This window comes from Anas platyrhynchos, chromosome 1, assembly GCF_047663525.1.
Source record: "Anas platyrhynchos isolate ZD024472 breed Pekin duck chromosome 1, IASCAAS_PekinDuck_T2T, whole genome shotgun sequence".
Lineage (NCBI taxonomy): Eukaryota > Metazoa > Chordata > Aves > Anseriformes > Anatidae > Anas > Anas platyrhynchos.
In genome coordinates, this window is record NC_092587.1 from 40206754 (window position 1) to 40234228 (window position 27475).

Genomic DNA, 27475 nt, shown 5'->3' on the forward strand with positions numbered 1-27475 from the left:
TCCCAGACACACACAGATGCCACTGCTGGAAATGAGACCAACTGTTGCTTCCTCCTGCCCCTGCCCTAGCCAAGTTGTTCTAAAGTTTCATAGCAGTATGTTAGCACTGTGACAAAAGGGTCCTTATGACAAGAGGTTAAGGCAGAGCTGTAAGTTTCAGTCAAGACCTTTGGACACAGAAGAGTACACTAAATAAACAGATGACAATATAATTCCCTTTTTAAATTTAATCACTATTTGCTAGATACACATAGCTAGATACATGGCAATTAATGAGAATTCTTCAGTTTCCAGAGAAGACAATTCCATATTAAAGAAAAGGAAATGAGATTGTATTATCAAGCCAAGCCTTAGATAAAAATATATTTAATATTCTAACACTTATTCTCATGCCCACTCGCAGCGTTCACTGACCTTGAGTTTGAATTCAATTGTTGCACTGTAGCCTGTTTTTTCACAGGTGATATTGACCGTTCCCCCAAGCTCTAAGGTCATTGTGCCATACAGAATTCCTGCAAGAAAAAGCCAACATGTAAATTTCTAACCGGACAAGATAAAAATTAAAGTTCTTTGGGCCCAATTCCTAGAGTGGGATTCCCCTGCAATCCCACATTTGAAACACTGAGTACATTTTACATACAACAGATGCCTATGCAAGCATGTGCATGCTGAAAAAACATTCTCCCTCCCTGAACGTTCTTCCACCTTTCTCCTTCTCTGTCGGCATTACTAGTCACATTAGTTCTTCTTCCTGTTTGGTTTGATTTGATTTGATGCATGTAAGGTGCTTTTTACCCGTTACACATTATTTTCTCACCAAAACCATACAAAAAAAGAATCTGATAATGTTAAAACATTCACAAAAAATAGAAAAAGAGCCTACCAAAATAATGTCAAATTACATAATTCTGCAAACTCATTTGCCATACATCCCTAAGAAATCTTAGAGTTGCTGATTCTGGCTTCTGATAAACAAATTGTGGCAGAGAATGTGAAAGAAGAATGCCCAGCAATGCTGCAGTGTATTTTGTACAATTACTAACCTTCCAGAAAGGAACTACTATTTCCCAACAGCAAAACTAAAGACAAATGGTCATGTTTTGCACTCAAATCACACAGTGAGGTGTAGATACTACAGACTTTTCCAATAGGAAAATATTGGAGAAACTCAAAACTATTATTTAAAAAAGAAAGCAACTCAAACAGTAAATTCTCATGTCATGACAGACAGCTATATATGCTCTTAGTATTTATGAAAAAAAAATCCATTTCTATGCCAAAAATAGATGATTGCTTAAACAACATTTTTCTCACAATGAAGTATGTGGAAGCATAGAACGACCAATGTTGCCCGGGTTTAGAAGATTCTTCTAAGATGACAAGCTCGAATCTGACATGGTAATAGAATTTATAATAATAAACTATCGATAATGATAGACTTCTGTTCTCACAACTTTGCCATATAGAGAATGAAAAAACCAGTACCTTTACAATGAGCATATGGCATAGTCATTACATAATCCTCTCCCCTGTTTAGGAACGTTAGCCGTCCTTCTCCATCTAGTATGGCAGATAATGAATTCCCTGAAATTCAAACAGAGAAACCCATTTCACACCCTGCAAGACAACAGTCAACATTTCCTAATAACTGAGCAACAGAATTAAGAACATCAGTATATTTAGCACTGCAATATATGCTGTCTGGTGAAGCCACCATAATATACAACATTACCAATTAAAAATTAAAATACTGTAAAGTAGAAATTAAAATTCTAAAGACCAATTGTAAAAACTTTGTAAGACAAGTATAATACAATAATCAAAACCCTGATTCTTCTAAAAGTCTCCCTTCATCCACATGACAGAACTCATTTGCACTGCTTTTATACTCCTCAGTAAGAGTACAACCAAAAAAAAAAAAACAAACCACCAACCAAACCAAACAACCCCCCCATTACTTACCATAGAATTTTGATTTGGCCAGAATGCTACCACTAAGGCAAAAACCATCTTTGCGGTTGCTAACATAGAAGGCAGATATTGGAGGATGATGGGATACCTGTTGAAAAAAAAATGCATTTGAGAAAACAACAGGCAATATAATACAAACCTTGAGCTAATAAAGACAGAACGCAAAATTCAAGTTGCACGTAATAGAATACAATTAATATATGAGACGTGACTGTAATCTTACAGATCAATATCAATCAAACATTTAGTGAATTTGAAGAATTAAGAAAACTACCTGACTTATACTAGAGAAAGACAACAGAAATGGTAGAACCACCTTTCTCTCTGTCTAAGAACTATGCTCATCAGGAGAGCTTTTAGGATACTACACATCCATATAAATACTGCCACATCATTTGTCTAGCACAAAAAGGTCTGACACATTTATTTTTCTTAAAAATATTTGTGCTGGTTATATCAGCTACCTGTTCTGCAATGTAAAATGTCTTGCTATTCGTCCTGGGATGAATCCACATGCAGCGGAAAGTCTCACCAAGTATAGGATTGTACGGCTTTTTTAATCCCTAAACAGAAAGAGAACAGACAGTAACCATACAATGCAGGTAGAGAACTCACAGAATAATTTACCAGTCTGTCACTGAAGATTTAAAAAAAAAAAAAAAAAAAAAAGCATAATACATCTGCTAAATCACATTGTACTTGATTTTGACATTTGAATATTATGCTCAGTTATTCTATTCGTCAAACTAAGGAAACTAGCACAGAAATCTGTGTATCTGCTAAGCCATTCCAGGCCAGAATTTAAGCAAACAGAGTTTAAGAATTGATGCAGAATTAATATAGACATTGTCCCTGAAATTGGGTAGTAAGCAGCCTTATCTTTCAGTACTATTTCCTGCCAACATAATTGTAAAGAGTATTGAGTATACAGCTATTTCCACTATAGTGCAAATATTACCCCTCCAACCACACCATGCTATCACTGAAGAACACAGAAATGGCTCAACTTTATGCCAAAATGTCCATGGACAAAGGTCCATGATGCATTTGCACAAATGAAGACTTAACCTTGCTTTTTAAAAAAATGTGTAACAATATAATTAAACAAAAACTCCAGCACATCCCCAAGCCCTCATACTAGAGACAACCTCTAAAGACAAAATAATATGTGAAAAAACACCTTTGGTTTTTTGTAGAATCCGGACAGATACCACTTCACTACTTTTTTCATGCGGTTGTAAGCATTCTCTTCAAGAGCAGCTCTACAAAACAGACAAAGAACAAATCAAATATCGGTATTGTTTCAATTATAACACTATTTAATTTATTAGCTTTAATAATAATCTAATTTGTTATAACAATATTTAATTTATTAGCTTTCTTTAAACAGGTAAATAAATTCTAAATCTTAATGGAATTTAACAATTTATTAAAAAAAAGGCTAACTGATACTGATCTACCACTATAAATATGCATTCCAGAGAAAGGAAAGGAAAAAATAATAACAATTTTGAAAATTCTTCCAGTCAATCTCCAAAACAGCAATGTTTGTAACACAATTAGTATTAAATTACTAAGAGGGAACAGACTTCAAAATGTACCTTATAAGCTCTTAGGCCATTAATTTTCAGAACAGAAGGGCATTTGACAATTGATCAGGCAAGCATTCAGACTAAGCAGTCCACGACATTATTTAAGTAAACCACAACAAGCAACAAAGACTTAGGTATCTCACTGGTCTCTCATTTCAGCTTAAAAAAAAAAAAAAAAAAAAAAAAGAAAACCAGAAAGAGGATTGACTCACTCGGAGAGGAAATCTGCATGGTAGTAGTAATCAGACAGCTTGTCAAGGAAAGAACGAGGTTCCAAGATAAACGTAGGCAGTACAACCTTGGACAAGTCCATTCCTGGACGGACTTGCTTCAGCAATGTCCAGATCAGACTTTTGTTTTCTTCTGACACTACTTCTGTCTGAGCAGCCTCCCCTGCCTAGGATGAATGAAAAACTGCTTACAGAAAGGAGAATGAAAATAATCCTCCAAGAGACAGGTCAGTCAATACATCCTAAGGATGCAGTAAGAATGGAAAACATACTCAAAATGAAATGCTCAGAGAAGTAGAAAAAACAAGTTGCTATAAATATACTTCAGATGCATATTTAATGCAGGATGCTAAATTACTATTCAGCATGAAAATCTGCTTTTGTTTTATCAGCCCTGAAACAGAAAAAAATTAGATATTGTTCAAAAATATCTTCCTTAGCCTTTTTCTAGATATCAACTATGTTTTTCTGTGTTCTCACACAAGGGATTTATAAAGCAAAGGACTGTTCATTCTGTCATTTTTTCCCCACTGTAAAAGTTGTTATATTTATGCTTTTCACTACCTTGACCAGTCAATAGTATCAGCAGTTTTCCTCAAAGAAAACCACTGCTTAGGGGTAAGTAAGCATAAACAGCAGCCACACACGGATACGCTCTTTTTTCTCCAAGGAGATATTCTTCCTTACAGTCTCTGAAATGTAAAAACAAGGGCTGTAGGAAAAACATCTCTCTTTCCAGAACAGTTCTAAAAATGCAGATAACAAGAATTCATTGTCAACTTGAACTCCTCAGCTTTTCCTAAACCATTGCTTTTTCTAGAAACAATACTGGAAAGCAACAAAGCACAAAGTTTATACATCCGGTAGATATACGTGCATGTGCGCATGTGTGTGTGTGTATAATATATAAAACGAGGATTATGTAATAACTCATACTTAGCACTTGAGAAAAGGAGAGAGATTTTAAATAAGATTTTAAATAAGTTAATCTCAATTTCTTCTTCAATTTTTAGTACCTTTATAGCAAGTAAAACATTCAAATCCCTCTCACATTTGGCTGTGTAGGTGTGTAAGACTATCTGCAGAAGTGGAACAGAAACTTTGGGCATCATAATAGAACGCAAGGGGAAATCAAAAACACAGCAAGCCTTCCATTGAATTCTGTAAACTCCATAGCTGCTTAACTTCCCTCTTGCAGTAAAAAAAAATAGATGTGCCAGCTTGCATTAAACTTCAACTTGAGTATTTTTACTTGAAGAAAAAAACACAACAAACACAACAATAGGAGTTAATAAAAAACAGAAATAGTAACAAAAGTATGGGCAGATATGGTCAACTTCTGCTGCAGGTGGCCCTTTCAAAACGAGCTTTTTTTTTCTGAGGAATACTCCAAATAATCTCATTATCTTTCTTACAGACTCAGAAGCACAGAAGTGGTGTAGTAGAGCAGAACAATGGTGGACAGATTTTTTCCCCTCAATGTTGTTGAAAATATGAAAGGCAGCTTTCAAAGGCAGCTTTCAAATACAGTATGCCCCTTAAAATATCAGCTTCCATTTGGCAAAGCAGCCTGTTCACTACATAAACAGCACTTTTACCTCCCCAAGTTCTTCATGACTTTGCTCCAAATAAGTAGTTTCCTTGATATCAATTGGTTCTGGATCAACATAAGAATCATCCTGTCGCTCTGATGTGTCGCTGTCACTTTCTTCGCTTTTCCCCAATCCATCATTATCAGATTCATCATGATCATGATCATTTTCCTTATCAGATTTATCAGAGTACATATCCTGGTCTTTAAAGTGATGTCTTTCAATTTCACTGTCATTTAACCTACAAAAAAATACAAGCTAAATTAAACTTTTAGCTCCACACAATAATCTAATGTTTCCTGATTAAAACAAAACAAACACACAAACAAAAAACACACACAATAAAAGTACCAGTATTAACCCTGATCTGGCAGCAAAATCAAACTTGCTTTGCTGGAAATACACAGCATGCAGTGTTCTCACTGAACCGTTAAATACACCAAGGTTAGTTTGCTTTTACACTTAGCTACTATATTTTTAACCTCTGAAATAAGGAGGGGGAAGAGACCCTCTACTGGAGACAAAGAAAGATAAAGTGAAGAGGGGATTCCATAACTGACGTGATACTTCACCCGAGGCACTAATTGGTAGGTAGAGAACATCACCACCTTTCCCACATTACAGCAGTATAAATAAATAATGATTTTCAATTCCTCATTAACTGCCCAACATAGTTCCTTCTGCAGGTTATGCAGTTGTTCCCAGGAAGGCTGACGCACCCTCTGCTGTGATGTCATCAAAAAATGCAAAAGGCTAGCTCTAAAGTGCTTTCACCTTTTTCCCCTCTCCTGCCTACACTGTTAAAACTACGTCTGCAGTTTTTATTGCTTAGATAGTTAAGCACACTGAACACTCTTACAGTATGCTATATCCAAAGATCTATTTAATTAAACTATTAGTCTTAATTAGACTTAACAGACGTAGCTAACTGCTCTAATCGTAATCTGGGCCATCTGATTATATTAAACTATCATTCACAACCAGAGACCTCCAGCTGAATTGTACGCAGAGGTTTTATTGTTTCCATGAGACGGGGGAAGGAGTAAAACTCTACCTGGGCAAAACACTGCATGGTCATCTTGACCAGGCCTTGAATCTGGTCTGGAAGCAACAGTTTGCCTTTTCTCAGCTTTTCTAAGACTACCTATGCCAGAAAGAATTGCATTTCTCCTTATGCATGCCTTTACTTTTGTTTCAGATACAGGAGTGTACTCTTCACAGCAGTACCGCAGTTCTGCCTGACCAGAACAGACATAAGCAGCTAAATCTTTGTGTAAGAGGGATTATTCAAAGTGAATTTATGTCAGTCTGAAAGGATACTGAATTGGTGGAAGATCACTGAGAAAAAGATCACTGTGCAAAGTGCAAGCTTCAGACCCAATTATTTCAAATAAAGGACTAAATCTTTTATATTTTTCTAATGCACTTTGGTGCTACAACTGAAGCGCTTAAAAAAAAGCGCCACTCATTCACCCTGCTTGTTGTTGATGTATTTTCACAAAAGCCTATATTCCCCCAAATCTGGCTGAAGTCATTTATTGAAATGAACAGAGTTAGCTATTCATGGGCGCTCAAACATTTAATACAGGTAATAACAGATGATTTCAACTTTTGTTTAATTTAATACAATAGGCTGACTGAAGCACGATTGATCCTTCTAATGATTCAAAGCTGAGACATAACTAAAACCATTTAAATAACTTTAGCATTATTCATACTTTAACCAAAGAACTGCACTTATATTCACATCAGCCTACTTTTGTCACACAAACAACTTTTTTTTTTCATGTGAAGAAAACAAGAGAGACCAACTTCAGGATAAATAAAATTAAACTTTAATAGTTTAACTGAGTACTTAAAACTTACTGATGTAATAAGCAACTTTGAGTTACTTGGGACAAGCTGCCCTCTGTATCTGCTTTGCACAAAATATATATTTTTTTTCATGTTATCCACTTGTAGAAAAACAGTATAAATAAGGCATATAAAGAGAATTCAAGAGCAAAAGGAACTGCAGCCTTAAAAAGAGATCCTCCCTTTGGAGAAGTGAAGTTATTGCTGCCAGAAGAACCAGGTTTAGTAATTCATTTACTTACGGTAAGTTTTCTCCACTGTTTAAGTTGTTAGCACGAAGCAGACCATAGAAAGAGACATGAGCACTGTCTGATGAAGAGTTCAAATCATGTTCTTTACCTTCCCTAATCATTGTACGTTTAAGTAGACTTGAACATTTCAAAGCCAGCTCCAAAGCATCCATCCAACACCTGCCTAAAGAGAAATTTATTATTACACAAAAATTAAGGATTTAACTGAACTGTACTACTTCAGTTTCCTAAATTCACAATCCTTTTGAGTCTGTTTACTTTATGCTTTGAAGACGCACTTTGGAGCTGTTCTATGTTACGTGCACTGGATTTTATGATCTGGTAGGGGCATAACAGCAGCTCACAACTACCCAGCTCTGGTAGAAGATATTTCAGGGCAGGCCAAACGAGATAAATCATGATTCAGTCACAGCATATTCTAGCATTTCTTCCCTAATGCAAGTATGGCTCCATTAAGGCCCTGACTGTTGAATTTCTTCAAACTTGCCTGCAGCCCTGCTCTACTTTTGAAGACTAAGTAACTGTGTCACTTAGCATAGCTTTTTGTTAGCGTAATACAATAACAATATGGAAAAGAGTTTTAACAGTATATAAATACCATTTCAATATTGGATATTCTATTTTTTTAAAAGCATGTTTTATCCTCTCATCTCTTCATTTCCCTGTATGTAATCAATTTTCCAAAGTAGTAGTTTTTCATAAACAATAAAAAATAAAAGCATTTAAAATTTAAAAATGAAAGACAGTACAGTTTTACACTTAATGATGAATAGAGTATAAAATCCCAAAATATTACTTCTATTTCTCTTCAATACACTACATTTAAAAATAATTATGTATTGATTTGAAGGCAAATAGTTTTACTTTTAAGGTCTTCAGGGACCTTAGGTTTAATTATCATTAGAAGAAAAGCAGCTGTTAAGAAGGTTATACAAGTCTTAAATTGTTTCCATTTTGCATCCTTTCAAGATGGTTGCACCAGTATTAACCACCACCTTTCCTCACCGATGAGGTAAAAATCCTATATTTAGAGGGAGCTCTTGCTACTAAAACTCTGCAAAACTGTTGCATTTTATAATACAACTAATACTTTCAACACAAAGAAAATACATCCACATTTGTATTTTTGAAAGCAATTAGCTTGAATATTTAGAAATAAATTCATATAATTAAGTCTGAAACAACCTTTTCCCCCTCCTCAACTCAGCCACAGCTGGGGAACTGCAAGGAGTTCAATGACAATTTATTCAGTTCCGCCTCCTTAATGACTACAAAAAACCTCCAGTACCAACACAACCAAAAGTACAAAGCTAAGGGAGACCTTTTGCCAGCACGGAACTGCAATCGCAGTGCTGTAACAGACAGTAAGACAACCGAAACAGTCTCTTTCTAATAACTGCCTGCTGTCATGGTGGAAAAATACTGAAGTATCTATTTACCATCTGATTCTGAAGCGGCTCGGATGATCAAATAACTGCTGGGTAATGGCTGAGTTATAGAACCAACTGCTTCACCTTTCGGACCCTTGAAATACACAAAACAAGCAACAGCATCAGGCATTTATATTCAGTTTTAGAGTTTATCATTCATGTAATAAGCCGACACACTGCAGGGCTATTTACTGTCACTCAGCAACATCTAATGAAAACATGAATGGAAAGATGAACAGCCCTCTTTTACTGGGTTTCTTCTTCAAAGACTTCATGCTACACCTAGCTCCCAATTTATCCCCATTTTAAAGAGAACAGTCGTTGGGATTCAAATAATTTTTTTAATTTTTATTTTTGGTAAATCCGACTTGCCATAATAGCTTGGAAATGCTCTGCTGATTCCACTTACATCAAAAGGACTAAAGCATCAAAAGCAATGCTACAAGGGGTCACATTCTGGTGAACCTCACTTTCAAGGGACTGCAGATAGGTACAGAGAGATCACATGGGGCAAGTTATTCCTCTTCAACTGTGCATTTCAGATGAAGAGGTAAGTTTGAAAACAAAAGACATGTCTGTGGGGTGATTTAAGGGAGTTGATCTACAATCAATGTTGTCTAGCAAAAGACCCCACATTTTTAAGGTTGCTAACTCTTCCCCCTCTGGTCCTCATTCCCTCTTGATGAGGGCAGAGAACCCCACCAATTCCTGAGAAGATGCCATGGTTCAGAAAATGTATAAAGACACAAGGGCAAGGCAAAACACTGCAGAGAGCAGGCAGCTCTTCCATGATCCACTTCATGCTTATTTTACATGAGAATGCGTTGGGAATCTCAGCAGCTATGCTCCAGCACTGCATGACTGTTGCCTGTCTTTAGATAAGAGTCAATGACATTTGATGAGACAGATGAATCTATCAATCTATCAATATTTAAATAAAATGGAGGTAACTACTCCCACCCAAACAGTAGGCATTGCTACATGAACCCACTCTTCCTTTCTTGCTTCCTCTTTCCCTTCAACCTCTCTACCACCTGATAGTCAATCCCAAAAATGTTTAGATGCCTAAATGTATCTAGATGCCTAACTGTAGACTTGATATTTAAAAGAGAGCAAAAAAAAAAAAAAAAAAAGATGATGCCCAGGCCCATAAGAGATTTAGATGCTTAAGTCCCTCAATAAAGAGAATCAGCAGGACATCGTGACATTGAGTTCAACCAGAAGAAACACAGAGGATGTCAAACACCAAAGTTTAATTTTCACTATCAAGTTTTTCACATTCAGAATTTAAAAGATAAATCCCAAAGACCCTTCTATTTTTTTCAAGCTTTGCTTTGAAATAAAATACTATGCAATCATTTTAAAGCCCCTTCAAAAACTTTTACCCATGGGAACATCAAAGTTACTGATAGGCAAAGAGGGCTGTACTGAACACACTTGAAGCTATTGTTGACAGCTGGGTTAAGCCTACCTAACTCATGAGTTACCATACTTTGGTCTTGATTGATTTCCTCACAGAAGCCTAATGAAAAGCCAGTACGAGGCTTGGAAGAGGGAATTTGAAAGCCAGCAGAAGTTTTGAGCAAAAGCAGAGATCAGCAGATATTTTAGAAGCAAGCATATGGAACAGCCAGAACGTTTCTGAGGGTGAGAGGCAGCTAACGAGGAGTCTTGGTGGTGCTTAAATACCAATGCACACAAGCTAGTGCTGGTGTCAATGATGTTCAGGTACTTCTGAGTAATACAGAGTAGAAGCAACCTGGGTGTTAAAAGCGAGATGCTATGTTACAGTCTCCCTTCGGAGCGAGACAAAAGGTGCTCCTATGCCAAGTGGTTGGTGAAGTGGCAACTTGGGGATTAGGAGTTAACAAGAACCAGGAGACAACACCATGCAGAGCACGCCTCGGCTTGGCTTGAGGGCGGGCCACTAAGGACCTGACATGCTGTGGGAGGCAAGGGAGAGGTTTCACTGGGCCCTGGGGGACAGAAGGGGTGGGAGAGGTCCTGTGGCGCTGCACAAAGGGGATGGCACGATCCTACGGCACCGCGCCAATGCCTCAGCCACCAGAAGGCCTCAGCACTGCCTGACCGGAGGGCACAGGCAAAGGGCAGCGCTCTGCACCCATGAGAACTTCATTTAGGGCTATATTAGGGGCATACAGGGTGTGTTCCTCTGTAACAAACAACTGAAATTTAGAGATTAAGGCTTTTTTTGTTTGTTTTTGTTTTTTGAGAAACCTATACTCCCTAGATGCAGGGACAATGCGACAATTAAAACTGAGTTAATAACCTGACTAAACAAATAAGTAGGTTGACTTATTTTGGAGTAACTGCTCGTACATTATGATTTTCTTTGATTAATATTCCAAAAGCACTGGACATTTTTCTTTGGTATCACTCATCATGATTTCAAAATCAATTTTCAGAATATTAATGTTCTGTACAAGAGAGACATTAGTTTCTATTTGTTAGGTGACTTTGTTTGAACCGATTGTACAACTACTCCAATGCCAGGTAATGGACAAGTCAAAAGTTCCACTAAATTAAAGAGAAACTTTGAAGCTTACTTCAAAATTACTTAGAGAATATTCATGCCAGCAAAACTCAAGTGCCATGAACATTCATAGAAAACAGCAAAATCAGGTAAGCAGTCACACGTAACTAAATCTATTTATGAAAATTTACTTGTGGTGACTTTCCTAGTTATTAATCTTAGAAAACTGAGATGGCATCAGGACTGGGCACGTGAGGAAGAAAGAACAAGGTACAGTGCATTGGGTACCTCAGAGCGCAGAAGGAACAGAAAGGCCACGACGATGAAGGGAGCACGTTAAGTGACTGGCTGCAAACTACTGCAGACGAGAATTTGCAATCTGCCAGAAGGACACACTATGGGAATTGCGTTCAGGCAAGAAAATCTCCTGCAGTACTTATGACTGTGTAAATATTTCTTGCAGTGTCATCGCCCTACGCTGATGGCAAACACTTTGTCTTAGACTCCTCGCTTGTTCTGGTGTAGCTACTCTGTAAATCAGCCAATTGCTATTATGCTTATCAAAGTTTGCCTCACAGTAATAAATCCGTAACTAGGAAGTTATAATTGACTAAGAAAACAGGGCAGAAAATAGTTTGAAACTTTAAGGCCTCTCATCTAATTAAGTCCAGTAATTCTCAACTGCAAATAGCCATACCAAAATGAACAAACGCCACTCCAGCTCTCAGCACATTTAGAATGGACAATATCAATTTGTTCAGGTTCAAAATTTGACCTACCTTAAAAAAGTAAAAATCTGGTGGGGCATGTCCTCTAAATTCTAAATATCTAGTTAAAAAAACAAACAAATCCATTTCTCATTGCCAAACAATAAAGAAATATAAGACTGATTTGTGATCTTCTGCAGACAGGCCACCACTTGGCAAAAGACCATAAATAATTAAATCACATTAACAACAAACCCTGTATTTTTCAAAAAGGATATGAAGTTTGTGTTTGCAAATGTGAGATCACCACTACGTAGTGAAAAGTCTTCCTAAGCAGCATTAAAATTATTCAAATGGAACTAAAAATGATTTGATGCAAGTTTAGTAGATTTAGATAATACTGAGAGTAATTCAGTGAGAACATCACAAACATCAGGAATAACACTAGCTGGCTTCCCAGTTTGATATAAGGAAGAAACAAAACCAATGCAGCATATTCTCTAGATGTAGCAGCACCACTTATATAAAATTCATAATAATATCAGTCATAAGATACATTCTCACAACTAGTACTAGTATTATGATGTATGTTGCAGAGACAATAATTAATTTATTATGACAAGGATTCTAATATTGTACAGTAATTTCATCTGAAGCAAGATGTCATTTCAGGAGGTAAACACGTTCACTTGTGCTGCGCTTCCGCACCCCCTCTCCGAATGTAAAAACAAAACAAGGACTACAATTGTTTAGCGAAGTATAAACAATGAGTAATAGTAAACATTAAAATAAAAATGCTTACAAGAAATTGCAATAACTCTTTGTGGTGCAGAACACACCGTGCTTTTCAACGCTTGCAGCTAAGAGCTGCTGACAATATTACGCCATGTATGGCAAAGCAAACAGACACCAGAAGGGAAAGGGAACATTTATCTTTCTAAAGCCCCAAACAAACACTACAATTAGCTAACTAGTTGCAATATATGTTGTTATTGTACAAGGAAGCTATTTGAATTTCTACTATTATACGCAAATTGAACTAGACTGACATTTCATTACATGAAAATCGGGTTGGAAACTAGGAAATACTTATAACACATCTCGACTCTTCCATTTTTTCAATCACTTTCCTCCATAATTTCTTAGACTGATGCAGAATGCAGTATCATATTCTCATTCCTTCCACTTAGATGACAGTCAGTGACAGCACTACCTTCTTTAATGGCATCCCTCTGCACATCATATGTCTCAACTATATAGAGCAGCAAAAATCAAACACTTTTTGTGATGAAGAGGACTACGTGTTAGTTTTATAGTCTGAATAAACAAACCAAATAGAAGTTATAAAAGAAAACTCAGCTCAACTTTTCATTAAGGTTGACTTTGCTCATTGTTGGCTAATATTAGTCACCCATTAAGAACCATACATGCTACCACTAACCTTTATAGCCCATATGGACTGCTCCAAAGGATGAAAAAGTTTGAAACAAAAGCCGTCTTTTTTAGAAGGTCTCTCAATGAGTTCACAAGCGTTCAGGAGCACTGTTCCTACCCACTGCCCATTCTTGGGGGTTTTGTAAACAAGCAACACTCCTGGTTTCAGTACACACCACAGTTTGGTCCAGCTCTTCAAGGTGCCACGAATCTAGAAGATAAATAGTTACAGCTCGTTAACCCAGTACACCCAGCGCTAAAATCATGCCCTTTAATCAAATGGAAATTAAAATTGAAGTTATTATTTTTTATTCCAAGCAGAGTTTATCGAAGTCTATTCAAGTTTATCCATTATATCAAAGACAAGAAAAAGGTATAATTTCGGTGCTCATTCTTCTACTCTTCCTTGGTGAATCCTTATTCTGCAGAAGGATATCCACACATCAAGATATGTGAAGTATGGAGATTCATCTGAAACCTTCATGAGTTTTTCTACCTCAAACATATTTTATCACTAGTATAGATACAATAATCTTTGGAAACAGAGTTCCTCTGAAAACAGGACAGACATCTGACCAGAAAAACAGGATATTCACAAAATAAATCAGATATATTTAAATTTCATAGATAAAATCTCTCATAAGCAGCTGTTAATATCATCTCATATGTGCTATGTAATATCCTTTCAAGTCCTTGAATTTGCACATCTGGTTAGATTGCTTGAATCAGTTTTGTCAACTTTGGGTTTTAGTTTCTTCCGTTTGTAGGGCAAAATGCGAGCTTAACCTCAGAACAATGTTTTAACCTGTTTACGTGGACTTTGCAAAAACCCGAGAAACTTCCCAGACAAGCTATTGTTTGGAGCTAAGTATAAAATGGGTAAGAGATTATTTTTTTTCTTGTACAATTTCCAAGGAATACATTTAAATGTCTAAGGAATTATGACTACCATCTTTGACAAATTAATTTCTCACCTTTTGTACAAGTATTAGAGAACAGTTAGTTCTTAGAGAGGAAAGGAAAATTACCAGAAATAAATACAAAGAAATAGGTATATCTAATATGACTTAACCACTTCCACTGCTGGTAACAGATATAACAGGACTTTAATTCAAATCGCAAAATAAAAATGGCATTATTGGAATTGTAAAGTTAACTTATAAGAAGTTGATAGCTATACATTCAAGATGCATGTGACTATGGCGACTGCAATAAATGGGAGTAGGTTCCTCTATTATTCCCCTAGGATGTGAGGACAGAGACTCTGGGACGCAATTAGTATCTGCTGTGTTTATAGAAAAACATTAACAGCAACTAAGCGATCAAGCCTTTTCTATTCTGGTCAGAAAGCAGCAGCTGCTCGATCTTTAACTCAAGTTTCATGTTTAGGTTCTGACCTTCAGCCAGTCAGCCATAACAATGACTGATGGGTCTGTGATAGTGCTGAGTAATTCTTTTGTAGCTCTCTTCTTTTCTTCTCTGTAATTTTTCTTTTGAACCTGTAAATAGTAACAAAAATATTTATAATGCCAAAGACATAAGCAATTAATCAGAGCTCAAAAAGACATCTACAAATGCAAGTTGAGGTAAAACCTGCTCAATTCCATTTGCAAGAAAGATAGAGATAAGTTGCTTTAAAACACAGTATTTGATCCCAAAATGTAAACAACTATTCCATGCTCTATTTCAAAAGCTGCTACCAATGTAGCAATGTACCAAATTCAGATTCTTCTGCAATTTGCTTTTAAGACTGAGGACTGTGAAACTCCTATTAGAATCATGGGGGGGGGGGGGGGATGGGATAGACCAAAACAAACAACATTACCCTCTTCCTTTCCTGGTGTAAAACACAAAACCAAATTTAGGGTCAGATCCTGATCTTTACAGTAACCTTATCTGATGAGTAATTTTTCTCCACCTCTTATTTCCCTCCCCAGTAGAAATTCGCAGCAACATATATTCCTCTTTTAGTGGCAAATAATTTAACGTTTCCCTGACATGGTATTTTCCAAACTGAAGAGTATGGTCTTCCTACAACACAGGGGTAACAAGTCAGTAAAAAAAAATAAAAATAAGTACTGCATGCAAACTCTAACTTTGATATTACAGTTTGTCATTTCATTGCGTGTAGATGTCCTGAGGCCCCTGGCAACCTGCATTATTTTATAAGTTTCTGAGTTAACGTACAATTTTATGCATTCTCAAAGACTATGCTATAAAAGCTGACTCTCAAGTAACAGTTCAATGAGATTTGAAAACTGAAGAGAACCAGCAACACTAATTTTCACAATACTCGGATATTTCAGAGGTCTCCTCACTACTAAGCATTTCTCAATAGAAATATATGGTAAAACTTTGTACACATATTTATGGAGATTAATTCACCTTGAGAGATTCTTTTTTGGTAAGCTTGCTTGAAGATAAAGAGATGTCCTTCTCGGAGCCATTGAAAAGCTTGGATTCAGACTGAAATTCACAAAAAGGCAAATTAAAAAAAAAAAACACAAATAAATAGCGACAGATATGAGGCCATATCACTGTTTCAGGCACTTCTGAAACTGAAGAGTATAATTATGTTTGTAAGTTCCCCGTTCCTATTCACTCTTTGGCTGTTTCTCTCACTCAATAAAACAACAAAGCCTGTAACATGAGCTGTTCAATACCTGTTTGAGTCATTTTTCATAAAGGTTTTGGGGGAAAGAAGCCTGCAATTACTCCAGAAGCTGAACTATATACAGTAAATATTTAGGCCTTGATATGTCACAGTCTTGGCTAGGTAGGTATTATTTCAGCGGAGACACAAGGTTTTAGGAGAATCCTGGTATTTAAACACAGGAATCGTTCCCATGTCTGACATGTGAATCCCAATATCTTCCTAACTTGCGAATTCCTCAAAAGTCGATTGCTACAAAGGCACTTACCCTGTGACCCATGATGGAAGATACAGCCTCTTCAACCTAGAATTCAATGCTAAGTTACCAGAGCACAACTGACCACTACTGACACTTGTTTCCGCTCTTTCCTCCCTAATTCCACACTCTGGTTACTCTGTAAGTCATCTTAGAGAAGCTCTCTGTGGTGATAGGCAGGGGAAGACGACTCAAGTTTATTTATGAAACCCAAGTCTTTATTCACGGCAGAACAACATGCTGCCTCAGCACCATGTGGTTTCTGCCCCACAGCCTCTCCCCACATCTTATAAGGTTCAAAGTTTTATTTCTTGGCATCTGCTGACCACTAGTTGAAAGGGAACTACCAAAGATTCACCCTGGGATACAGAGCTATTTTTGTAAAACAGGAGGAGACTATCACAGAGTTATCACATGCCACTCCTCTTCCAACTCAGAGAACACTGTATAGGCATCCACTATACGTAAACTTCAGATAAATTACAGAGTTAAATTTCTTTGTGCGCTGAAATGTAAATCTGATGGGCCCAAAGTCTCTGCCTAGTCAAAAAAATAAATCAATATTACCTCCTGAACTGTATAAATTCAAGGGCAGGTTTCTGAGAACTGCTTCTCAAGCTGTTCAACGTTCCTGACTAGTCATTTCAAGTCTCAGACTACAATGCAAAGTTAATTCACTGAATTCCTATAAAATGACAGTCAAAAAAATATTGCACGTTCTGAGAATGGTTACTTCAATAACAAGAACAGTGCACTTGCGCACTCATTTTTCTTAACGTGCATTACTCAAGCCAAAGAAATGAAAATTAATGATCGACAAATGAAATAAAACAATCTAACCTTGATGTCACACTTTACACGAGTATACTTAGATAAAAACATTAGCAATAGTATCAAAAAGACAAGTGCAATAAATGGGAAAAAGTAATTTTAACTCCAAATCCTTTTGGGTAAATGACTTCATAAGTAATCATTTACCCAAATCGTAAATAAGTAAATGTTCCCTAACTTTGATATTCATCTTGGAAGCTGGGGGCCATCTCTTCATTTTGTATTAAAGATATGTTTTTAACACTCAAAACATTTAAGATGAGCACGCACCTTGAAATGTAATTCCTCTGTCTAGAAGTTAGAGGATATACAGAACTTTAAATGTAATAACAGAGGGGGGAAAAATGCTTATCATTGTCAAATAGGAGGTAATGAACTCATTATGCAAGGTATAATGGAGCAACGCAAGTAAAACATTCATAAATACTCTAGTTGCTCACTAACACAAAACTAATGCAATATAAAGTCCATGCATACAAAAGCCCCAAAGCAGTGAGTATCACAGGTCAGAGACTCACTTCCTTGGTATCGGTTACAAAGCTCACTAGTGTGACACTGAGGGAAGGTCCGTATTTACCTGTCTAATGGATGATGAGACAGATCGGTGATGCGGGTATTTTAAGCTAACGACCTTCTCAGTGTTACATCCATACACAGGGAATGGGATCAAAATTTACAATAAATCCTTATTTAGAAAGAAGGCTTGCTACTTCACCTCCATAGCTGGGAGTTGCCATCTTCTGCTGGCCTGATGTTTATTTTGAAGTTTATTTGTTGGGTATAAAGGAACCACTAGTCTTTACAGGCCCCATTGCAAAAATAAGGATAAAAAGAATTTTTATTAGGAGAAGCAGGAATATCTCTATCTCCTCCTCAATAGCAGAAAAACACAAATAGAAGTAACAGCAAAAATCATACAAAGGAAAAGAACCAATAAAAATAAGGAAGAGAAAAAATAGAAAGAGATGAATGAAGTTTGAAATATATGTAGGTCAAAAGAAACAGTATTAACTTGATTTCCAAGCCAAAAATGATTTAGAGATTTCTGGACCAATGAAAATATTTTGATCTGAAATGAGCTGGATGGTAAAGTATGCTTTCTTGATCTCCCTGAATACGATGCTGAAAAACTGGAACACTCACAATTTTGTGATTTTAAGTCAGATGGACGATACCAACTACATGAGATGCTTGGCTCTGACATCGCAGAATCGCATCAGGCGCAGAAGCTAACCTGCTCTCCCACTGTGCAATTCTGATAACATGATTTTAGAAGGGGACTGTTACTATAATGTTTAAATCAGATTGATTTTCCTCAGTTTCCATGTAACATTTCTCCTGAAGTCTCAGACACATGAAATACTGCAGAGAAATTTGTGTCGAGGCCTTGAGTGTACTCCCCCCTACTCCTCAGGCTGTGGCTGCCTGTACCTACAGCCAGCTCTGATGCACCACACTTGTGATCCAACCTTGGATCGGGCTGCTGTGAAGAGAGCTGTGCCAGAAAGTAGCCATCTCCCCCACCTCACCTGGGAGGTGGATGCAACGAAGCTCAGCTCCCAGCCCCTGGTGCCAGCCTGATCTAGGCTACAGCTGTGCCTGGCTGAGCACCTTGCTGACCCACAGATTTCAGCTCTTGGCTTGGCCTCAGGCCTGCCTCTCACTATGGATTTATGCCACAAGCTGAGCCTAGTTCTCACCGCCAGCCCTGCTCTGCTCGAGGTGCCCGGCTGCACTCCTGGCACTGCTCCTGCCTGCCGTGCTGCCACTCCTGGCCAGCCCTCCCTGCAGAGCTGCTCACTCCTGCTGCTCCCTGGCAATCTGTTTGCAGGGTCTACTATCACCTTTTTCCTCCCTGAAAGCCAAAAAAGCCAGTGGATGCACTAGCAGAAAATACCAAAACATGTAATTGAATGATTTAAAGCCTTTAAACTCTATCCCATAGCAATGCTTGAATATGAAAAGCAATTTAACTTAGCTACTCAATTCAGCAATCAAATGATATAGAACTTTCTCCTCCACAAAACACTATCTTTCTCCTCTTTAAAGTCTTAGGGAGAAAAAGCCATCTGTTTTAAAAATTAGAAACATTTTTCTGGAATTTCACATTCTAAATATATAGAAATAACTTGATAAAAAAATTAGTATTTTGACATACCAGGCACTTTAAGAGTTAAAGGCAATATATAAAAAATGTTGCATCAGAGCAGCCTGTACAATGTCTTAGCATTTAAAGCTTCTGTAAGTGTAATGTATAAATTTAAAAGGATTTGGGAAAGAAACAGATAGGTAAGGTAGATTTTTTGCTATATTACTACAATGACTTTTTACGTTATATGCATACTGTATGAAGACCATCAAAAAGAACACTTCATTCTGAATGAGAATGTTATTGCAATCCATTTATGTAGGTAAATGTGATCAGAACAAAATAGTTCTGGAGAGAAAAAAAAAATGAGATCACTACTGAACAGGAGTCTTTTTTGGTTACTGCCACATGTCTCCCAACTCCATTTCATCCGTTCTTGGTTTTCACTGCATCTCAGCACATCTTTCTCATCTTGGGACTACAACATTATGATTATGAATTTGCAAGGCTCCTGCTTTTTCCATTTCTATTAATAAAGACAATCAAAAAGCATAAACATGCACTACCAATTACATCTGCTTTAATATACTGCTGATGGTTCAGCTGTACATTACATTTGGTGAGGCAACATCTGCACCACGATCAAAGTGAGAGGACTCCACGTTTCATTTTCACTAATTTGAACTGTATACCTTCATGTGATGTCATCTTGAGAACTACATTAAAGTTCATTTTGGTCTTTATCTACAACCACATCTGAAGAGTAATCTCCAAGATTACTTGCAATGAAAGTTGAATACATTTGCATTTATTAAAATAGACACTCAACTCCTTTGTATGCTGACATTTTAAACCCTAACCAAGGCTGCTTTCCTTACCTTGCTTTTTGACATAGAATGTGCTGTATCCTCTTTATTTTGTGACACATCATCCTTCCCTTTGTCAAAACCTTAAAGAAAAGACAGCATCATTGCAAATGATTTGAGTGCTTTACATTTTACAAGAGCTAGCCTTTGAAATAAATTTGCAAACTGTATTTAACATACAAAGCACAACCAAATCAGATTTTCAAACATCATATACATACTAGATCATCACATCAATTGAAAACGTATCAGTTATTGCTGTATAGGCTGAATTAAAACCCTCCGAGAGGTGAGAACAGTCCACTGCATTTGGACGGTGCTGCACCCAACCCAATGACCTGACCAGCTGAAAATACGATCAACAAAATTTGTCCTTTCAGCTCCCCATCTCCCTTACCCGCACACACAACACCAAATAAAGTCAGTTTGGGTTTGTTCATTTCTTTAGCTACAAATAATCATTAAAATCCACACATGTGAAAGCAAATCTACAACATGGATTAAGATTGCCAGTCGATTTCTTACAAGTGTGTTTCTTACAAGTACATGAAACAGGTTGCTCGTATTAGCCTCGAATTTATACTTTTGCCTCAACATACCTTATATTTAAAGTTCAAAACCCCACACTAACGTGAATGACTCACAACGCAGCCCCACCAGTTTCTCAGCACCCACAGAGCACAGTGAGTCACTGATGGTGGCCGGGACATGTGTGGCAGCAGAAGGGGGCCCACGACCTGCAGAAACGCTGCTGTGCAGCTGCCACGTCCCATGGGACAGCACACGGGGCTCTCCTTCCACGTTCAGAAAAATAATCTTGTGCAGTTACCAGACGGAACACATTAGTGACCCATTTTCTTTGAGAAGGTTGGTTCTAGCATAAGGTCTTCCAGACTGGAATAAAACAAATCCCTCGATGCATTTATTTGAGTCGAAATGCCACCACTTGCATGCCCCCCTGCCACACGGCAGAGCTGAAGGCAAGGAGCAGCCCAGGCAGCTGAAAGCCCGGAGGCCGGGCCCACCAGAGGGCACCACACCCGCACAAACTGCGGGCAGGAGGAGGCCCAGGCCCCATCCCAGCTCCCCCTGTCCACCCAGGCCACAACTTGGTCGGAGAAATTGGCCCTAACTCCTCTGACAGGATGGGATTCACCAGAGAGTTCACTTCATGTGCTTCAGGGGAGTGCATGCATGAGTATGCATGTGTGTGTAGGCTCCGTGCGGCCCACAAGAACTGAAAGTTTCTGTAGCAGTGTTGAGTAGTTTGTTTAATGAGGGATTTTTAAATTATTATTATTTTTTAAATTAATATCTTCACCCTTCCACCACTTACACCACCCAGAAATGCTAAGACAGCACTAATACCTCTATCACAAATACACATCTTGGGAAGTTTCAGCAAGTTATTGGGAAATCAGGTTGCTCTTCAGGTTATGTGAGAAATACAAGATTCCTCTTAGTTTTCATTCAGTAACCATTTTTTTTTCTTGTTATTTTCTTCTTTAATTTATTACCTTTTGCAGAGATTCTGATGAAGAACAGACTTAACTATATATATACATACTGCAATACAATTACATTTTACGTCTGTCTACACAAAACTTTACATGTCTTTACAGAAGCCCTTATACCCAGTTCATTAAACCCTTCCTTTTGACATGCTTTTAATGCATCTGTGAGGGCTTTGTTCAGCTAACAAAAACGTATAATGCAGAAGGCTATTTGGCCACAGGGAAGAAGTACCTAGACAGGCAGAAGATCTGTAGCACTGGGGAATTTGGCAAAAAATAATAATACAAAAATAATAGACGTGTCAAGATCCATAGCACAGAAGCCATGTTGGATACCTAAAACCAAATACTAAAGCACATTTTCAACAGGAACAGTAATTAGGTGCTGGAACAAAACAAAGGCCACCTCAAGCCTTAAAGGACAGGCCTACGTTCAGTGAGAAGTTACTGGATGTGATGCCAGTCTCAGGCAGTCAAACATGCACTAGAATCACAGTAATGATGTCTTATCCTCACCCCACACCCAAAACAAATCTCTAATTAGGAACCAAGTTCCACTGAAAATGTAACGTAGGGACTTCCTAATGACCTTCCAGGTTTCATTTATCTCTTTAAACACAGGCACAAAATACCTAGTGATGGGAATTGCCGAGGAAGTGCTATGTCAGGGTTGTGCTAACAGAAGAGAAGCTGTAATTCACAGCTTTCTTTATAAGCACAACAGCTTTAAGGACTTTATACACCCTTATCTAACATACACACATTTTGATTTTTATAAACAAGCTTTTCATCAGTATCACCAAGCAGAAATAGAACAGAGCAGTGTCAGAGGTGAAGACCAAAGCTGTGTTCCTGAACCTCACCTTCTCACTCCCAGTGCCTCAAGGCCAAGAGGTACACGCACTTGCTGCTTTACAAATGTGCCACCACACTTACTGATCCCTCCCTTAGCCACACAAACAGCAAAATGATGTCTGAGGGACTTGCTGGTGAATCCCAACTACTGAAGTCACGGTGCTGCAGAGTCTGGATCACTTCGCTCTATCTTGTCTCGGTTATTAACAAAAACCCAAGCAGTCAGCTCCATGTCCTGAGCTATCCTTTTTCTAGCTCCCCTCTCAGTGGAAGGAATAAGCTAACCCAGAATACAGCAGAAGGCCTTTCTCTCCATGTGACAAAATGTATGTTAAAAAAAAATATCATTATTCAGGTGCTACTCCAGTCACAACCTTCCTCAGCGTAACACACACTTTTGCCAGTGCATTTCCATAAAGACAGGGGCATGTCCATGCAGTAAATAGTTTTGTTTCTTATGAGAATAACTTGAGATGATACTTGCAGGGAAATCTGTACTGAAACATCACAAAAGGCTATATACAGGCCCCAACTGAGGACAACACACTCTGCTGGAGAAATACTTGGTCAAGGAAACAACAACATCCAAACAATTATTATTGATTCTGTGTATATTGTAAATGCTGTTTTCTCCCTTCCTGCTACCAGTTATGAACCAGAAGTTTCTCTACAGATATCTGACAAGGATAATAGCATAGCCAAGAACACTGTGCCTCAAAATGATGCTTTGTGTTATTGCTCTTCTTGTAGTTTTGTTAGCCCCAGAGGTACTAAAAGTTATACTTGATATTAATAAACACAAAAAAGTCACTGAAGTCACTGCCTGGAGCACAGGCTGCTAGGGCAGGAGGTAGTCTCTAATAAAAATAAAGTGTTTCAAGTTTTTCAATGTTTATCATCAGTGGTTTGAGGCTTAATATTTTAGTGTTCTTGCTACTTCCAGTCCTATAATTCAATAGGTAACTCTTTAATAGGGTAACCTTAACCCACCTTTCACAATGCAGAACTTCAAGTGATGAATTCCTTTTCTGTCACTCCTCACTATTAAATCTCTTGGATTTCTCTATCATTTTTTAATTTAAACTCATGAGAGCAATCTTCAGATGTAATAGCAAGCAAATGCAGTCTGAATTAGCCTTCAGAGCTGCAGATTAAGCCCCTAATATTATTTAAGGCACTTGCAGATTTATTTATTTTTAAGCACAAGTTGCACTACTGTAGCCTCTAAAGCAATTCTGGATAAGAGTTTCTGTTCAGAGCAACACTGTGTTTTAACAGAACCAAAACCCAGTGAAGTCAGCTATAGTTCATGATATGATCTTAAGAGTCCAATGAAAACTTTCAATGACTGTGTTCCCATTGGGTCATTCTAAAACTTGTAGGCTTAAATTTAGATGAAAACTGACAATGAACTTCCAGAAAGATAGGAGAGTCGGACAACTGCGTGCAACTTGAACAACCAGAACTTCGTATGTGCAAGATGATGTTTTTGAAACAAAAAAAAAAAAGGATGCTTGGCAGGGGGGGCTGGACTAGATGATCTTTAAGGTCCCTTCCAACCCAAACCAGTCATAGAATTGACACACTGTCAATACCAAAACAAAGACAAGTCCCCAAAACATCATCTTGGTCAAAAAATTCTGAGTAGAAACACTGCAAGATTAGTGTTCAAGAATCTTTAGGATTAAGTCTATGGTAGGGTACATTTTAAAACAGAAGTGTTTGGTTAAGAAACTTTGATTTTGAAGGTACCATTCTTTGAATTTGTACCTGCAGTCTGTCTCTTAATCAATCTCAAGGGAAGGGGAAAAAATAAGCAAACGAACCATGCAATATCTTCTGTATCTCAAATATTGCTTTTGTACCTCTCAACAAATATCACCTGCAGCTAGAATACCTTAGTGAGAAAAAAAATATTACTTCTTAATACTAAGTCTATTTTATCCAAAAAGAAAGAAAGAATTGCTACCCACTGGAGGTGGTTCTTTTTTTTGCTGGTGGTGGTGGTAGCATTATTTATTTATTTATTTATTTATTTTCAATAGACAAAAGAACCAGTAAAAAAAAAAAAAAGGCAATAGAATGCATGAAAAAACAGCAAGCTAAGCAACAATACTACTAACTTGCACATTAAAAACAAGGAACAGACTGATTTGCTTACTGGTGTAATGTGCAGTTCTGAAGAAACAACTTATTGAGCTGAAAAATGATACGCTTCTGGAAGAACAGAGTAAGCTAAACTTTCTGGGAGGTACCAGAACTAGTGCTATTTACTGAACATTGAAAAAAAAGAAAAGAAAGATCTTTTAGGATTCAATCACAGGAGACAAGTATTTTTAACTGAGTGATTTTCAGAAGCTTATTTTGACAACCAGTTTTAAGAATATAATCCCATATTGATTTATTCAGATTCCTCCATGGATTTTTAAACTGAAGTAATCAGAAGAGCAGGCAAAGCCCTTTAACCTATCTTCTCAGTCATATTTCCTTTTTCAAACACCATAGAAAATGAAATCATCATAACCAAAGAACTCCCTCAATGTTAGGCAATAACTACTCCTTGCTTAAACCAAAACTAAGAGTATACCTTCCAGTATATTAATCGTTTAAATTACTCATATATATGGAAGATTCCAGGAGAGAACACATCTCCTACTTGCGTGTTAACACCTGATTTTATTAACTAAAAGCTCATTTCCGTTTGTTCTGCATTTTAAGAAGTCATTCATTGTTCACTTACAGACGCTGATCAGCTTTGATGTACAATCCCATACAGGAAGGAAATAAATAGGAAACTAATCTGTTTTTATTTCAGTCATTTCCAGATTACATGCATTTATTTCAAAGGGAGGGAGGATCTGTCTAGCTGCCAACTCCATGCTTTCAAGGTTTGAGACCTTTTATTTCCTGAGCAGCTTTAATAAGGCACAGTGTTAGATTCCTGGTAGAAGGCTGATCATTTCCTGACACACATGGAAAGGAAATGTTATATTGTAAAACAGGAGGGTTAGGAGAATGTGGTCTTCCAAGGGACTGCCCCCAGCTGCCAGTGGCTGAGCATGCCGCTCTAGTGATTCTGCAAGCCACGAGCCAGTGGTTCAGACAACTCCTAAATTGCCAGTCCACAACCTCCCGTACACTCTGCACCCCAACTCTTTTTCACAGCTTTGGAGCCAAAACTTAGGAAGTCAGTGAGATATTCTGTGGGATGCACACAATAAGAAGTGAAAGCTATTCTTTTATTCCCAGCATTGGGGACCCATGGGAGTGCAACAAACTGTGCACGTGCACACGCACAAGACAAATCACGCAGAGAATCATTCTGCTAAGAACGCACAATTTTTACAGTGTGGCTTTTCAGAAAGAGGTGACCTTGTATGCAGTTTCAAGGACTGAAGTTTACTGAAGTAAACTACTGAAATTCACGTATCAGCAATACTTATGGACAACAAACCTCTACATTTCACTTCAATATTCTAGCACAGACTTTCAGGAGACAACAATCTGACCAAAAAGAGAATCAAGCCATTTCTTATGTTACATTTCTTTAAAGTCTTGCAGTACAGAGTTTAGCAAAGCTATGGTTCTAGCCTTAATTCACTCTATCTTGTCATTATATGTCAAACCACTAATTACAGGCAGGCAGATTCTTCAGTAGCATAAAATCCTTATGCCCTGTCCTGTTATTTCAAGGAAAGTACAGGGAAGGAAGAGACTTATAAACCACAATACAGAACTTCAGTCATAAAAGCCCCAAAAATCAAAACAAAATATTCCAGTCGGCACCAAGTAAGCAGTATCCTTTCAAACAGATATTTGCTGCAGGGTAAGCCAAATTATTTGTTTGCTTATCTACAACAGCTCTTGCTACTACAAAGAGCTATTATCTAGATGCATACAAGCAATATTCCTTCTGATTTCTGTTAACGGTGTCTACCAACGTCTCAGTAGATTACTTTCATTCAGGTTGGAAAATTTGATGTGGAAATTGTATTCACTTCTTTACATTTTAAGAAATGCAAGACCAAAACAAACCTGGTGAAGCAGGAGAGAGTTCATAATATCCTCCAAATGAAGCATTCCGGACAAGTTTTCGGCCATCAGCTCTTGGAGAAAACACAGATGAAATCCCAGCACATGAGGAAAACCTACGTCGCAGTGGACCCTCTTCCTTCATGAGTTAAGGTGTTTGTGTAAGGATTATGTTCTCTGTGAAAGCTGGTTAGCATTAGCTGGTTGGAACAAGAGTGTTGCAGTAACAGCCTTCTACCTCATATTCTGATGAGTAAGATACAAAAGGAAAGAAACAAACGAAGGGCACACGTGAAAAATGCAGCGAAGAGACAGAGGCTGCCAAATCAGCAGCAGCCAAGCAACATTACACTGTCCTCGTCAAAGCCATTAGAACACTTAAAGCAGAACGGCTCTGTTTCAGCTTCGCTTCTCCACAACAGCAGCAGCACGTCTCATTTTTTTACATCTCAGTTTTGGTCCTACTCAGCTTCGCTTTCTAAGCACATAAAAAGAATCATTATTTAGGTTTTACAGATTCATAATCTCCCCCCCCCCCTTTTTTTTTTTTCCTGTTAGTCTTTCAAATCCCAAACTAATATTGCACTCAAGAGCTAAGGTGGCTTCCTTATTTGATATCTACTATGGGTACACTATGGGTACCTCAAAATAGAATTGATGTGTTGCTTTATCTTCCTTCTTTAGGCACTTGCCTAGCTAGTTTTCATCAGCTGTTTGCCATGGTTTCTATATCATCATTTCTTATTTAATAGCTGAAATGACAGCTTTTTCTAACACTCTGCCATATTTATATACGCAAACTGTGTGACTCCTGGAACAGTTGC

At 37.6% G+C, this 27475-nt stretch overlaps 1 protein-coding gene across 6 annotated transcripts in view; it reads right to left on the reverse strand.

Moving 5' to 3' along the window:
* The window catches only part of OSBPL8 (oxysterol binding protein like 8), an 87745-nt gene that overhangs the window by 9262 nt on the left and 51008 nt on the right, over positions 1–27475 (reverse strand). For 4 of the 6 annotated variants that reach the window (XM_027454754.3, XM_027454741.3, XM_038181018.2 and 1 more), the window contains 13 exons: positions 20263–20333; positions 15941–16021; positions 14953–15054; positions 13563–13766; positions 8930–9014; positions 7482–7653; positions 5392–5626; positions 3776–3960; positions 3152–3233; positions 2436–2534; positions 1963–2059; positions 1486–1584; positions 415–512 (listed from right to left, as the gene is read on the reverse strand). In XM_027454754.3, coding sequence (XP_027310555.1) covers positions 415–512; positions 1486–1584; positions 1963–2059; positions 2436–2534; positions 3152–3233; positions 3776–3960; positions 5392–5626; positions 7482–7653; positions 8930–9014; positions 13563–13766; positions 14953–15054; positions 15941–16021; positions 20263–20333 — 1610 coding nt within the window. Of the gene's footprint in view, positions 1–414; positions 513–1485; positions 1585–1962; positions 2060–2435; positions 2535–3151; positions 3234–3775; positions 3961–5391; positions 5627–7481; positions 7654–8929; positions 9015–13562; positions 13767–14952; positions 15055–15940; positions 16022–16476; positions 16651–20262; positions 20334–26654; positions 26898–27475 lie in introns of those variants that run through there. The other 2 variants (XM_027454766.3, XM_038181028.2) reach the window with 2 other exon arrangements.